The sequence below is a fragment of the Aspergillus pseudoviridinutans genome (genome assembly GCF_018340605.1).
Source record: "Aspergillus pseudoviridinutans IFM 55266 DNA, scaffold_6, whole genome shotgun sequence".
Lineage (NCBI taxonomy): Eukaryota > Fungi > Ascomycota > Eurotiomycetes > Eurotiales > Aspergillaceae > Aspergillus > Aspergillus pseudoviridinutans.
In genome coordinates this window covers 2099827-2115048 of record NW_025091286.1, presented here as the reverse complement: position 1 = coordinate 2115048, position 15222 = coordinate 2099827, and the positions used below count along the sequence as shown (strand labels likewise).

The window sequence follows — 15222 nt, the reverse complement described above, 5'->3', positions numbered from 1 at the left end:
CTGATGAGAAACTATGGAGCACGGAGAGGGAGGGTAAGAGCAATAAGGTGAAGATAATAACAATATGAAATCAAGAAGACGACGAGGGTAACAGGAGGTAATAATAATAATTTTGACCAAAGGTGCCAAGGTGGAGGGGAGGAGGGGTCGATGAGGTCAGTGATCCTGGGGACCTCAGTCCCAGCAATTTCGGTCTTGTCATTGTTGGCACCGGCCGATAATCACAACGGGATTAGTACCGGGTTCTCCGGCATAAGGTGCTCAAATTACTACCTATTGTTATCCACTACTACGGAAGACGACCAACGGAAGCAGAGGGTACGCGAGTAATACTGTCTGGTAGTAGGATCGTGCTCTGTGCCTCTGTCAACGGCTTGCCGGCCACGTCGTCATCGTGTTTTGTTAGGGACCTGGTTAGACTGGTTCAATGGCGTTAAAGCTAAGGCTGACAGGAACTAAATAATCAGTGCTAACTCAGATAGGTAGACACGCATGACTGAAGGATCAGGTTGCTCATCCAATAATGATCTTTCTTTTGAGTCTCTGTTAACATTTCTAGTTCATGATGACATTCAAGCCTCAACACTTGGACAGAGTCAATCCTACCAGAACGGAAACAATATCTCCAGAATTCTTCGTAATGATCTCTGAATGTTTCAGTAGCGCGCTTCAATTTCTCTGACGCCACGAAACACTTGTGGGGGTATTGCTACTCTTACCGGTGAGAAACAATGGTTAGGACCGCAACTGGAGAACCTGGAGGAATAAACCAGAAATGCATGGTACCTGAATATGCATACAATGGGAGAATGGTTCCTGATCCTTGTTCATTCGCTGCAGTCCGTCATACTACGGAGTAGGTATCTTGCATATCGACGAATCCTTCCTGTCGAATATGGAGTGGACGCGGAGAGCTGGAGACCCCTCATTGATCTCGAGAGTGGCCAGTTGACCTCGTGCCTGCGGGGTAACATTCCATCACGAACTCTTTTATATTGACTGTAGGCTGTAGATGTACTGATGGAGAATCTCATTCCTGGTAAACTGTTTCAAGGCGTTAGGCACTCGTACAGGATCAGGTTCCTAGCCACCAGATAGGCTGGAAAAATATCATTTCCAGTCATGTCCGACCAATGTCCGAACCTTGTTTTCCCGCTTCAGTTAGTCTGCAAGCGACATTGAGTTCTATATTGTTATGACTATAGGTCATAGCACAGTTTGATATATTTGGAGAGTTGATTAGATTGTATCTGATGACTACCTATCAAGGACATGTGATCCAGATATGATGTGCAATGGCTAAAAGTCGTCGCCTGCTAAGTCGGGACAAATCGCAACACGTTCTCAGATTGCTTCAGTATACCGCGTAACATCGTTGTTGTCAACGATTGTCATTGGCGTATCCAGAAACCAAAGACATTTCGTAATTTCTCAAAAGAAGGAACATACAGCAATGATGCGTGATCTATTGCGATATGAAGCTATACCAGCGTGACTAAGGACGTCACGTGACACTGCATGCGGAAACATCAACTGCCCGAATTGAATTCAAGCCGGCGGAAGTCGGCTGTTCCAAAAGTGAGATCCAGATCAGATCTCGTTGCAATTGCCATCTACATTTCTTGCGGAGTCTACGTGGCTACCGTTCCTGATACACCATTGCCATTGCAACGAGTTGACGAAGAGAGAGCAATCACAAAATTCAGACATCATGGGCGCCGGCAGCTCTAAGCCCGAAGGTTCGACTGGCTCGAAACATGTTTTCACCAGGTATGCTCTACATGCGCTTCTTATCTCAATTGCTTCACTGTGGGACTCCATAGCCGCTGGCATCACCAGATGCTACGATTGATCCAATACACGAAAGGCCCGTTGCGGAGCGGACAAAGTTCCCAGCAGCAAAAGACAAGCAGCAGAAAGCACTACGGCCGATCCAGCCATCCCAATATCAAGACCAATCCGCTGACTTTCTCATCCAACAGCAACGCCCCCATCCAATTCTCCTCTAACCTCGTCGAGGCTCTCCAGACCAACACCGAGGTGCGTCTCCGAGCCATACAAACACAGCCCAACACCCTTGCAACCCAGACTCCAATTCCGTATCTGAATAAGACCAGACCACAACTCTAACAAACTGACCAAAACAGACCGACTCCTCCCGCGCCAAGAGCCTGGAACTGCAGATCCAAGCGCGCGTAGCCCAGGAACTCGAGCGCCTCCGCGAACGCGAGCAGCAGACCCTCGCCGAAATCGAAAAGCGCCTCGCGGAAGTCAAAGACAGCGCCCCCGCTCCTTCCTCCACATCAACACCAAATATCACCTACCCCGCCGGCTCCCTGGACCTCGACGCGCCGCGTATCCCCTTCGCGGGCCGCGAGTACGAGTCTACCCCTGCACCTACTGCTGCCGCCGACCAGCCTATCAACCGCGATCTCAGCCGGGAGTCGGTGAATGCGGAGATTGAGGAGCTGCGGGCTAAGCTGGAGGGACGGCGGAAGCTCGTCGAGGTGGATGAGCGTGTTGAGCGGGCGAGGAGCGAGGTTGTGACTTGTTTGCGGTTGCACGACAGACGGCCGTTGGATTGTTGGAAGGAGGTTGAGGGGTTCAAGAGGGAGGTCGCCCGGCTTGAGGAGGCATTTGTGGACCGTGTTGTCGGTTGAGAGGGTCAGAGTCATAGCGATATGTGCCGCCATGCTGATGCTATTTCCTCTGTTGTTTTAACAAATAGATCCACCCGGTCCTTCTCGCGTCATGCATATGTATAGCTACCTATCTTTTGTTGGGCTGATTGAAACGAGTTCAGCTTTGTTCTACGGGTTTTAGTCCATCTACGAGTCTCGATATGTAGACTGCACCATCATGCGAAGAAACGGCAGCTATTGATTGAAAAGTAGACTCGTCAATCATCTATTCTAGTTTGGGTATCATCAAAACATAACCACAACTCATCCATAGCAACTACACACATGCAGATATACTTCGGTGCTAAATAAGCTCCCAGAAACCAAGTCTGCCCACTCGCTCGCCGGCACTACGGACAATGCACATTTTCCGCTCACGCGCTTTGCCCTTGCCAGACGCAGCAACCTTCGATACCAGGATCGAGCCAATCCCCGTTCCTTTTCCTTCGGACAGGTTATAGTTCCCTGTTGTGACGAAGCCGATCAGGTCTTCTTCCGTGGGGACGGGGCAGTGCTCCTGCCGGGAGTCTGTATCTGCTGTTGGGGTGATGAGCGAAACCGCGAGCTTCTGGCGGTCATCTTCTTGGCCAGCTGGAGGCTCAGCAGACTGCTGCAGATGGTCCTGAAAATGAGCGGCTTTGCGGTTCTTTCGCTCGTCGGATGCTAGGCGGAGCCATTTTTGGCGTAGCTCTGGGTTGGTGGTGGGGAGGCGGTATATGCGGGCCGCGGGGGTGGGCGTACCGCGGTGCAACAGGGATATTTTGACAGTTGCAAGAGCCGCTTGATCGGTGGTATCTGACGGGCTGTTGAGTGCAGCTTCTGCGCTGGCAAGGGGCAGGTGGTGTATGTTGAATGGGGGAGCATCACCATCAACGGCTTGCTGTTCGGCATCACTCATTTGCGTATCTTGTTGCTCAGAGTCTTGACTCTGTTCTTTCTCCTTCGCTTCATTAGAATCAGGCGTTGAATTCTTCGGCGGACCCTGAACCAGTCTTTCCCAGTCGCACGCCCAGCCATGACCGATCTCGCCTTTCTGCCCATTCCCCAGATCTAGGCTATCAAATTCGGTTCTCCGGCCCTTTGGTCGTCTTTCCCACTCCTGCTTGGCCTTCTCCCGTTCGCGGACGTTCCATTCCCAGCCAGCACGTGTTCCAGGAAGGTCGCCGGGGAACCAGGGTTCTCCGGCTTCAAACGCGAGTTGCCGTTGTTCTTTGAGACCGCCAAATCTGACGTTTCCGCCGCTTGAGAGTGGGTAATACATGAGCGAATACCAGAGCGGAACGACGCATTTCCATGGCAATAGAACGGTCCATGTCCCTGGCGCATTGTTGTTCTTTGTTTGGCTGGTTGATCTTGACGCGATGATCATCACCGGAATCTTGGGATCAGAAGCTTCAGCAGGAGGGTAAACTCCTGGTCCGGCTAAGGTCCGTCGACGATTAATAGCTTTCTGGCTAGGAAGTTGACGAGTAGCGGCTAGTCGTGCACGGCGGTCGAACAGGGCAGGTGACGTTTGGGTGGTGTCGGGTGACCATGTCGATAGTAAGGTGGCCAGATTCTGCATTTCGGGATCCGACGCTGGCGGTTTGAGGGTCCTCGGTGGAAAGTGAAGACGGGGGTCCGAGACGGAAAAGCCGAGAAGAGCATTTTGTGGCAATGACGAAGGGTTCGAGACCCCAAGCAACGAAGTCCAGGTGGCCTCTGGACTGCTTGCTGACGGTTCAGCACCATCCGGCATCAAGGGCTTGAGCGCTGAGAGTAGAGCTTCTGTAGAACCCGGACCGGTAATCTCGACACTTCCGATCTCGAAGCGCAAATCTTCCACCATCACTGGCGGATTTTGCCTCTTCGATATCTCAAGAAGCTCGTTCCACAATTGTAGGAAAGCAGATGGGTGGACTCTGATGAAGAGCTTCTTTCTGTCCTTCTGGCTCTTTCTCTTCGGCCGACCAGCATCAACCATTTCCACATCTTCCGCTTTTCCATGCGCACATCGGATCAACGTTATCGGTGCGATCGGTCTACGCGTACCTTCACGCTCAAATGCCCAAGCATGTAAGCCTCTTGTCCCAGCCCTCCACTTTCTACCCTTCGGACCCCAAGCATCCTGTCCATCAATCCCAATTCCCCTCAGCACCGCCTCCATGGCCTGCTCAGTGCCCTCTAGCTGAATCGTAGATATGTAGCTCATATCCCAAGCTACCGCACCCCTGGCCCCCTTAGCCCTGTGAGAAGGCCTGTAGCTCTTCTCGGTCGGCGACAGAGGCACCGCGAACCGCCACAACGGGTCCTTTGAAGTGGTCATATGGGCGCGTTTCGCATGGAACATATGCGTCGGAAGCCATGTCTTGCAGCGCTGCCGTTTCTTGTACTTTGATTCGGGCGGCGGCGGTCGTGAGAGCTTGTTTTTCTTGATCTTCGGCACTCGCGGGGCGATGTTATAGGCATGGCTGCCTGACTCTTCCAGAGTCTTTTGCGTCTCTTTATCCCGCTTCGCTTTCGCGGCCGCACGCTTGGCTTTGGTCTTTGAATTGAGATTCTGGAGCCGCCTAGCGGTTTCAAGGCGAATGCGCAGGATTTCGGTCGGTCTTCGTCGTCGAGCGGTCACGGTGGGGGTATTATCCTCGATCATCTACACGGCCGGGCAGTGAGCAAAGCTTTTCTGAATTCAAGTTGACCTCGAAAATCGCCCTACGAGGACGATAGATAGGTGCTCTCAACATACCTCTCTCTTGGCCCTCGCCCTCAGCCTCCGCGGAACCCTCTTCACATTGTGGCTGGCCGTCCGCCTTCTCAACGCGCGGGGCACTTTCTGAAACGCACGGCTCGTCAGAGCACTCTTCGACCGTTGCATCCCCGACTCGAGAGCACGGATCTCAAACTCTCGAGCCTCGACATACGCGGCGACATTCAGCTCTCCGGACGCAGAGAGCGCGGCGTCGGCCGACTGAACGGCGAGGGACCGAGCATCGAATGTTTTGGCGCGTTTGCGGGACGCTGCTGCGCCAGGCTGTGGTCCCGGAAACGCGGACTTGCGCTTCGAGAGCTGGTTCGAGGCCATGATGGCCGATGGGCGGAGGTGAGAAACAGACCGGGTAGCGTAGACGCTAGAGAGGTGTATATTTTTGTTGGTAGCTCAGCTGCAGCTTGGTGTACAAAAAAGTTGGTGTTGGAGCTTAATTTTCGGGGCTTTAGCGCGTCATCCCTCCCGGCCGAGAATCACGCAGTGGCACAAAGTCACACCCCCAAGCACCAATAGCAGCCTGAGGAAAATGAAGCCCTGCGACGCTTTGATTCATGTAGATCTTGGGGGTACCGGGATACTGATGTTTAATTGCACTACAGCTGTAGTTTGCTTGTACCTTGAAACGTAGTTCGTACCTGACATCACTGACATCATACGGTTTGGTAAAGCGAGAGCGGGAAAAAATTTTCTTCGTAGCTTCATTACAGCGTTGTATTTCTAGAAGTCTAAGCGGGGATGTCTAAAGATCTATCACGAATCTTGCCCATAGCAGGCTACTCTTAGCCCACCATAGAAAAACTTCAACGCCTTTCTATTAATCCCATGCCGGCGTCTATCATGTCTAGTTCACGCGTTTACAGGTGCTTGAGGACGGCCTCGGCGCTCGAGAACTATAGCAACATGTCAGCTCGTGCTCAAGACTCTAACAGCAATGGAATGGATGGAAGACTACTCACCTCCAGGTGGTTCTTAGAGGGCTCGAGAGCGGCGTAGGTGACCTTGCCGTGGTCAATGATGATGGCGTAACGCTTGGTGCGGCCCTCCTCATCGGCCCAGCCAATGCTCTTGGAGAAGCGAGCCTCAGGGTCGGAAAGGAAGAGCTAAAAGACCAGAATTAGCAACAAATTCAATGTAGTGAAATTTTTTGCAACGGCGAACATACGATGTCGTCACCAGTGACCTGGTTGGCCTTGCCCCAGGCGCTCATGACATAGGCATCATTGTAGGCGAGGACGGCAACAACGTCAACACCCTTGGCACGGATCTCGGGGAGCTTCTCGATGTACTCGGGAACGTGACGAGCAGAGCAGACGGGGGTGAAGGCACCGGGAAGAGCGAAGAGGATGACCTTCTTGTCGGCCCACTCCTTGGAAGCGTAGTAGTTGATGGGGATACCACAAGCAGTGATCTCACCCTTGTCCTCAGACCAGGGAATGTAACTGAACGGAGTTCAATGTTAGACCTGCGGTTTGGACCTATTTTGGCAGTCGAGGGAACTCCAGAGAAAGGGCAGATGAGCAGAGATTACTTACGAGAAGACAACGTCCGCGGGGAAGCTGTCACCGGCCTTGAGTCCAGACATGTTGATGGGTTAGATTTGAGGATGTGTGTAAAGGGAGTAGTGTTCTGAAGAGAGCGCTGTGTGAAGTAGAGATGAAGAAGAAGCGGTAGGCTAGAGTAGTGGGGTGATTTATGGAACTAGAAAAGAAAAGAAGACCAGGCGGGTGAGGGATCCATGGCGGTCAATATATACATAATCTGGACCATGGACGGTTGGAGCAGCCCCTGACAAAGCCAGCAAATGGTGTGCCAACGGGCCGCTGGAGACATCCATAAGGTGATCCGAAGCAGAAGGATACCGAATCCCATCGATTGAGGGAGGAACGGAATAATTGCTGAGTTGCTGGCCTGGTGCGTATTATCAAGAAGACCGCCCGAGACTGGGAGGGGACCCCCACCGCGGAACCCTTCATCGGCGGATGCACCATTTATGGCTCCTATCTAGACCAGACAAGTTGACAAATCGGTTTGCACTTCTGGGTCAGTGAAGTCATATGGAAAATTCTATTCGATGGCAAACTGGCAATTAATTCCAGATATCAGATTATCAGATCAGACTAGGATACTCTTACATATGAATTAATTAGTCAGTCTTTACGAATTGCCTGAATTTCTATAAAGTAGAAGTGGTGTAATATGTAGGTACCTTGCAGACTAAGGCTTGACGATCTGGACTTGATTGGATTATGCTATCTGCACATTAATGAGGGGTCGGTTCGGTGATAGGTATTATTCCTGTCCCTGCCTTCATCATTCAAGGCGAAAATGGTGCCTTCGATATGCTGATCTCGCACCAATCATCACGATCTGTCTCATCCAGCGACAGGCTATGCAATTGGTCCCTCGCAGACACGCAAAAATGAGGCTATGTAGCTCACTATCTCTAGGCTTCACCGCCCACTTTCTGGTGCCCCTCAATTTCTGCGGCCGCTCAACGTCATATAGTTGCACGTGACAACCCCATTCTGCAGTGACAATACTGATGATCGCCATGGTGGCGTTATGGTGAACTACATACAAAAGTGCTGCGAACTGTTTTCTTTTACCTTTTCAATACTCGATTAGCATCAATAAATAACTGCTGCCTATAGACCTCCAGTTTTCTATGGGCTTTTAATGTTGAGAATCAAACCTAAGTCAAGATAATTAATTTGGCTATCTTTCAGGTATATATATATCTATCGAACTACTCCGTAAACGTTGACATATCCTGCGCCAATTTATGAGATGACCAGTGTCAACGCGATCAAGAGTCAAGATTTTATGCGACGTATCACAGTCTATCGGCAACCTGCGGAGGGATCTGGGGAAACACTCAAAAGCCGAGTTTATGGACATTGCTGCAATATCTGGGACCAATGCCATGGTAGACGACATGGGATATGACCTGCCATGCTATCCTCCATATTTGGCAAGCTTTACTCCTTAGAGGTCAGTAGCAAAGTTGCCGAGTACGAGGGCTGGCTTCCAGCAAGATCGGTTTTTACCTATAGAGTAGTCTCAACATTGCGTGGTAAATATGGAGATCTATATGAACGTACGGAGAAAGACAGCAGTTCTCGGCAGATATTACGTATCCGATACCGTCGCCTATTCATTCAGAATGAATGCCCTTATTAACGGTCTGCTAATGATTCTAACCACCTAACATGTAAAATTTTTGGCCCCAAAATGTCTGCCAAAGGGCGTATACTAGTTTAGCACGTGATAGCATCATGCATGATGACTCAAGTTGAACGTCAATAACTAGTTATATAAACTATMGAGCAACCACATAACCGAATTTTGAAATAGCCAGTTCACCATATCAGCAAAAATGGCAGACCTAAAACCTCCGTTTACCGAAGAGACTGCCAGGAAGAAGGTCAAGGCAGCTCAGGATCTCTGGAACTCAAAGTAAGAATACACAGCATGAACACATCCCAGCCGTCAGCGGGTGTATATCATGAAATGACATTGTCATTCATATACCTCGCTCTGAGCCTTTGGTACTCTCAAAGAGAGTCATTCATCTACTGTTGATTGGTAGATAGCCATGATAGCAGCGCAAAGCATCTTATTTGTCATATCCCTTGCGTGAGCACACCATTCCCTCGTGGATTCAAATCCCGGGCCGGAGGAATTGACATCAGCTTTGTTCCTCCCTTGATTCAATTCTTGTCGTTAAGCTGTTCGCTGCGAGCCTAAGCGCTACATGCCCTATCGAGACTACTACCGTCCCTGTAACTAATAACTGACGCGGATGTACAGGGACCCAGTCCGAGTCGCTCAAGCATACACCCCTACATGCATCTGGCGCAACCGCGACTCATTCTTCTCCGGCACAGAAGCGATTATCACGTTCCTGACCCGAAAATGGAAGCGTGAACACAGCTACAGACTCCGTAAGGAGCTCTTTGCTTTCACGGATGATCGTATTGCTGTGCAATTCTGGTACGAGTATCAGGACGCAGAAGATGGGATGCGCTGGAAGCGCTGCTACGGCCTTGAGGATTGGACGTTTGATCGGGAAACTGGCAAGATGCGTAAGAGGATGATGAGCGGAAATGATTTGGTACTTGGACCAGATGGGAACGGTGACGGCCGATGGTTTGTTGATGGAGTTGACGTTGATGCTGTAGATATCAGCGAAGAGCATTGGTAGGCTGTTGAGACTCGACATAGGGCAAAAGAAAGTTCTAGCAAGTTCTTCTGGCGTCTGTTCATAGTTCATGAGCTTATACGCTGTAGCCGAGGAGAATCCGGGGAACTGTTTGGCTTAAAACGGAATGTTGATGTAGTTTCGAGGACACATCCAGCCCATAATTAGAGTGTCCTTCGAGCTGTGTTCAAAGCGCATCTTGCTTCCATATCTAGCCGAATTCCAGAACGTTGATCTCAATTCATAGACGAAGAGCTGGCTATTTGTTATTGATACTGGAATGTTGAATGCGAGCACTTCTGTCCCTTGACCGCTAGCTTTGGAATGCCCCTCCCTTGTTTGCAACAAGGCACAGGAGGATACCCTCCCCTCGACCCAGTCTCAGTATGCTGGGACAACAACCATTGTAGATTTAAAAAGGCGAAGACGGGAATGTGGCCATTTGTTCTGCTGGAGAAAGCAGGTCGGGGGTTCTGGACCTGCGTGCCTGGGTCGTTGAGAAGCCATGGGAGAATGCGCGCGATGCCAGTGTCTTATAGTAAGCCATTTCGGGCGCTCTGAATAATCGAGCTAGTGATTACGGCGTTTGCAAGAATTGTATGCTTGCTGAGTATTTAGAAGAAATACCGAGCAAGGATACGTAGGTGGTAGTTTAAGGGTCCTATTCTATCATTCCTTCATTGTCAGTCAGCGATACCATTGTGAAAACGTCAAGGGATGATAGAAGACTTGCAGAATAAACTCAACCGGTTGAATATTGCAAAGCATTGTGTGTAGCGGCTCCTTATATGCTTGAATTCAATTGCCAGTTCTTGAGCGTCTTGACCATATCGTGATGGTGTAATAGAGGGCTCGAGCATTCCTAATCCTCGGCCAATGTAGATTAGTGGCCAGGGAGACTCAAGGAATTCAAAAAAAAAAAACAAACAGTAAACGATCGGCCAGAGGAATTCAACCGTGATATGGTATGTCAGTTTTCTACTAACGTGCGGCCTCTGCTTGTTGTGGGGTGTCGTTGGACTGTGTTTTGAGTATGTTCTGAAAGAAAGTGACTGAAAGCTTGGATTTCTTTTGTCGTTGTTGTACACAGCTTCTCTATCGTACTCATTCGTCACTTTGAGCAGCTCGAGTCCTGCTGCGACCCTCGCTTTATTTCTTCACTTGCGCCTCATCATCTCTTTTGAGCCCGAGACGCGGGATATTCAACGCAACCAATACGGGAAGAAGAAGGAACTGATACTCCAGCTTTACTATTGACAGTCGTCCACTCCAGAGCGCCCCATATCTAGTGCCTGCCGCTACAGCCTCGTCTTTACGTCTCAGAAGGTAGCTGTCCCAACGAGCAACAATACCCGGCCAACACATCCGATTGAATGTTAGTCCGTCATACTCATGACTAGAGATATCGCAAGCCACATTCGCTGACTAGTCACCGAAATCAGCCCCAAGCAAACTATATCATCGCAAATAGCAGAGAGCATCTCCACATGTGGTATTGCAACAAGCCTGTCTCGCTTCATTAGCCCGGGCTTGCCTGGCGATGGATGGGATTACCGCCAGTCCTCAGTCATTCCGTCCTCCTCTGACGGATGCCACGCATAGACTGAACAACTGCGCTACGCCAAAAACTGAAAAAGGATCACATATCGAAGTAGAAGATCTGCTGAAAACACCAGACCGAATGTCTATCGTCACAAGCCCGTTGGCAACCAGAGACAATGTGGAGATAAACCGCGCCTCTCCAAATCCAAACTCTCAAGCCGGCTCGAAAAGAAACTCAGCGGTCTCTACGACTTCTAATGTTTCTGGGAAGGGGAAAAGGAAAACACATGTTGGGCCATGGCAATTGGGAAAGACACTGGGGGAAGGGGCCACGGGCCGTGTAAGATTGGCCAAACATGCAGTCACCGGCCAGACCGCAGCCATCAAGATTGTATCGAAGAGGTCTGCCGCAATTGCCCAGAGCGAAAGCATTGCAGCAATGGACCGCAATGCAAGCCTCTTTAGTGGTACGGGCACCAGACAAATGCCGTCTGGCATTGAGCGGGAGGTGGTCATCATGAAACTCATCGAGCATCCAAACGTGATCAGCCTGTACGACGTGTGGGAGAACCGGGGAGAACTGTAAGTCCAAGCTCAAGTGTATACTATCAGCAACTGACCTTTCGTCTCTAGATACCTGGTTCTAGAGTATGTCCAAGGCGGCGAGCTATTCCATTATGTACAAAACCACGGACCGTTGCCGGAGGAAGAGGCAGTTCGCTTGTTTCGACAGATAATTGCAGGACTTGGATACTGCCACAGGTTCAACATCTGTCATCGGGACCTGAAGCCGGAGAATATACTGCTGGACTCCTGGCGCAATGTCAAACTTGCTGACTTCGGTATGGCTGCGCTTCAGCCAGCCGGACATTGGTTGAATACTTCCTGCGGAAGCCCGCATTATGCTGCGCCGGAGATCATCTATGGTCGAAAGTACCGGGGAGACAAGGCAGACATCTGGAGTTGTGGCATCATTCTGTATGCACTGCTAACGGGCTACTTGCCATTCGACGGCGGGGATCTTCCAAGTACTTTGCGACAGGTGAAGCGAGGCGAATACACCATCCCCGCCGAGTTGAGTGTCGAAGCGGCCGATCTTATTCAGCGCATCCTGCAGAAGAGACCAGAAGACCGCATAACGATGCATGGAATATGGATGCATCCACTTCTAAAGAAGTACGAACAGTTCCATCAGGCAATGTCACATCACTACCTCGGCCCTGCACCACCGTTGACGGCACAGGATTGCGGGCCGCCAGTACTCAGCAGACAGGATATTGATATTGATATTTTGAGAAATCTGCAGACATTGTGGCATGGCGTCAAAACAGAGGCCCTGATAGAGCGAGTTTTAAATCCTCAGTGAGTGTCCATTCCTACTCGAAGAGCTACGACACGAAGAGCTGACCAGGCACCTTGCGACAGGCCCACCCAGGAACGAATGTTTTACAATGCTCTAATCAAGTTCAGAAACGAACAGCTAGAGAATTACCAGGGACAGCCTCTCGAGTATTCAGCCAGTGATTACCACCACATCTCTCGATTACCAGCTTCCGTTGCAAACAGGCGCAAGCATGCCCGGGTGCAAGGTGGTTCTCGGAGGCAAGGTCAAAATTCAACGACAGCAAGCAGCGGCAAACAGCCTCAAAGTACACCCAGGGCCCTCAAATCCTCAGCAACCGAGAAGAGTTATGACCCGTTCAGGTCTCCACACCATATAGTCGCCACTCCCGAAGTGCAGTACGCTCAGGTTACCATTCATCGGAAGGGCCCTGAAGCAAATACCAAAGATGTCTCGGAAGCTGTTCCGGAATTAGAAGATGACATAAAAGAAGAAGCAGTTGAGGATATAGAGTGTCTGCCAAGCTCACCTTTCTCCATAGTGCCCAACAAGAAGTCAAAGGCCAGCTTCACCAGGTCTTTTCAGTCAAGGGCTTCCCACTCATCTGCTCGTCGGGTTACAAATACGACACCTACACCCCGCTCTGCCAGCTATAAGAGGAACGTTCTATTTCTTCACCACCGGAATCGCTCACAAGGATCTATGTCTGCAAGACCGAAGAAGACGCCAAATGCCTCGAGCATTAGCAGACAAGAAAGCGAATGCAGCATAAAGTCTGACGTGGACGGCGTCCCCTTCTCAGACCGCTGTGGCAGCCCTTTACTGCCGGTACCACCTATAGTAGTTAGAGGAGCTGGGGTTACTATTAAAAACTGCCCTCAAGTCAAGAGAGTTTGCGACGCTGACATTATCTGGAGAGACGAAGCGCGCAAGGTCTCTCATGAACTCAGCCAGATATGTGAAGAAGCTTTCAATGGCGGATCCTTATCGACAGGGTGTACGGCCAGCATTGGATCAGAGACACCAGCGACTTCTCTTTCCATGGTGAGTGCTGGAGACTCGCAAAATCAAATTACGGGAAGCAACATCAAATCGAACCAGCCATCCATCATGCCAGGAGAATCACCCAAGTCCTATACTGCGACAGAGCTGACCGAGACTCGTCGTAAGCTAATACAGCACTCAACCCAGGACGGCACTGGGAATGTTCCAGGCTATCTGTCCGCTGTTATCAATCATCTTGATCGTCTCATTGCGCAGGACAGAATAAGGGAGCGCGGGAAGCGAGACAAGATTAAGGACAACGGCGACTCTACATACGACCCTCGTCAGAGGTCTTCACTCGAGACTGGTAACCTTCCGATCATTTCGGAAGAACTCAGCAACTCCTTGGCGAGCGAGAACGAGATGAGTAACAGCCAACACGTAACAAGGCACAATTCCGACTCCGCCAGTTCTATTCGGACGAAACGTCAAAGCGGTGATGGGAAAGCCACAATCCGAATGGTTCCTCATAGTTCTCAACAGTGCTTGGAGGAGGTTAAGCCATTGAATATCCGGAAGAAGAGACAAGTCTCAAAAGAGCCTCCTCAACCCAGCGAGGAAAGTAAATGCAAGGATGAAAGCGGCAGACCGATTCGCTCTTCGCAGCGCTATGCGTCCGCCGACTCTCGTCAGACTCGTTTCCTCTCAGAATTGGACCCGATTCAAGAAGTGCCCAAGTCGTCCGGGATGTCCGATACAAAAACCTCCGAGAACAAGAAATGGTCTTGGTTTCGGAACAGATCGCAGGGGTCTACCGAGACTAAAATGAAGACGCCTCTTGTCAAAGCCGTACAGCCGAGTTCTGCCACAGTAGTTGTCCATGAGATCGATCCTTCAGTTGACCCTGGACCGGGTGACCAGACTGAAAAGCCCAAGGATACGAAAGGCACTTCCGACAACAAGAAGGGTGGCTTTTTTAAGAAGTTTATGAAGAAGCGACACAGCGACAACTTCGATAATGGTGCAACAGGTAGGCTTCTCTATCCTTGGACCTCAACGATCCCTCCAGCTGACTATTATGTTCAGAAGTCGACTTTGCAGACACTAACCCCCTTCTCAAGCGACCAGCGGAAACCGAACGCTCTTTTGACACCGAGAAGAACCAGAAGCCTGTACCCGCTGGGCCAAAAACAAACGGAAAGAGTCAGAACTGGTTCGCGCGGGTCTTCCAGATCAAGCCAGCATCAAGAGTAGTAGCTCTCAACACATCGAAACTAAAAGGTAGAAAGGACGTTTTGAAGCTACTGCGGGAATGGAAACAGTTTGGTATGGAGGAGGCGCACTTGGACAAAGGCAACGGTGTCATTCGTGCCAGAGTGGGCGAAGTGAACTGTAAGTGAGAACCTGGATGATACTTTTGATGGTTCTAACCCCTTCAAAGGCCTCCGTCTTCGAGCTGTTGACTTTTCCGCCGAGTTCTACACTGTCCTAGAGCACGGCCGCCAGGCGAATCTCAGTCTTGTGCGCTTTAGGCAAGAAAGAGGCGCAGCATCGTCCTTCCACAAAGTGGTCGACACTCTGGAGATGGTGTTGAAACAGCGAGGCCTACTCGTCGAGGATCATGATCGTGCCAAAAAGATGGCACGAATTCTTGACGCTTTCCCGAATGGTTAATTTAGCATATCACGCTGTCATTTCCGTTCCTACGGCGCATAGTGGTTTGATC

At 50.4% G+C, this 15222-nt stretch overlaps 5 protein-coding genes across 5 annotated transcripts; 3 read left to right on the top strand and 2 right to left on the bottom strand.

Moving 5' to 3' along the window:
- Positions 1–1711: 1711 nt before the first annotated feature.
- On the top strand, positions 1712–2660 carry Asppvi_009164 (Mic19 family protein; the record flags this gene model as incomplete). The annotated part of the gene is made up of 3 exons (XM_043305022.1): positions 1712–1770; positions 1983–2040; positions 2148–2660. The coding sequence occupies 3 exons, from the start codon at positions 1712–1714 to the stop codon at positions 2658–2660; spliced, it is 630 nt and encodes a 209-aa protein (XP_043160957.1).
- A 325-nt stretch (positions 2661–2985) lies between these two features.
- On the bottom strand, positions 2986–5742 carry Asppvi_009163 (ribonuclease P/MRP protein subunit POP1; the record flags this gene model as incomplete). The annotated part of the gene is made up of 2 exons (XM_043305021.1): positions 2986–5313; positions 5407–5742. 2 exons carry the CDS (start codon positions 5740–5742, stop codon positions 2986–2988), a joined length of 2664 nt encoding a protein of 887 aa, XP_043160956.1.
- Positions 5743–6281: 539 nt separating this feature from the next.
- On the bottom strand, positions 6282–7009 carry Asppvi_009162 (peroxiredoxin family protein; the record flags this gene model as incomplete). The annotated part of the gene is made up of 4 exons (XM_043305020.1): positions 6282–6317; positions 6384–6527; positions 6590–6866; positions 6960–7009. 4 exons carry the CDS (start codon positions 7007–7009, stop codon positions 6282–6284), a joined length of 507 nt encoding a protein of 168 aa, XP_043160955.1.
- Positions 7010–8803: 1794 nt separating this feature from the next.
- On the top strand, positions 8804–9631 carry Asppvi_009161 (nuclear transport factor 2 family protein; the record flags this gene model as incomplete). The annotated part of the gene is made up of 2 exons (XM_043305019.1): positions 8804–8883; positions 9238–9631. The coding sequence occupies 2 exons, from the start codon at positions 8804–8806 to the stop codon at positions 9629–9631; spliced, it is 474 nt and encodes a 157-aa protein (XP_043160954.1).
- A 1537-nt stretch (positions 9632–11168) lies between these two features.
- On the top strand, positions 11169–15170 carry Asppvi_009160 (serine/threonine-protein kinase; the record flags this gene model as incomplete). The annotated part of the gene is made up of 5 exons (XM_043305018.1): positions 11169–11752; positions 11804–12532; positions 12596–14526; positions 14583–14888; positions 14938–15170. 5 exons carry the CDS (start codon positions 11169–11171, stop codon positions 15168–15170), a joined length of 3783 nt encoding a protein of 1260 aa, XP_043160953.1.
- Positions 15171–15222: the final 52 nt, after the last annotated feature.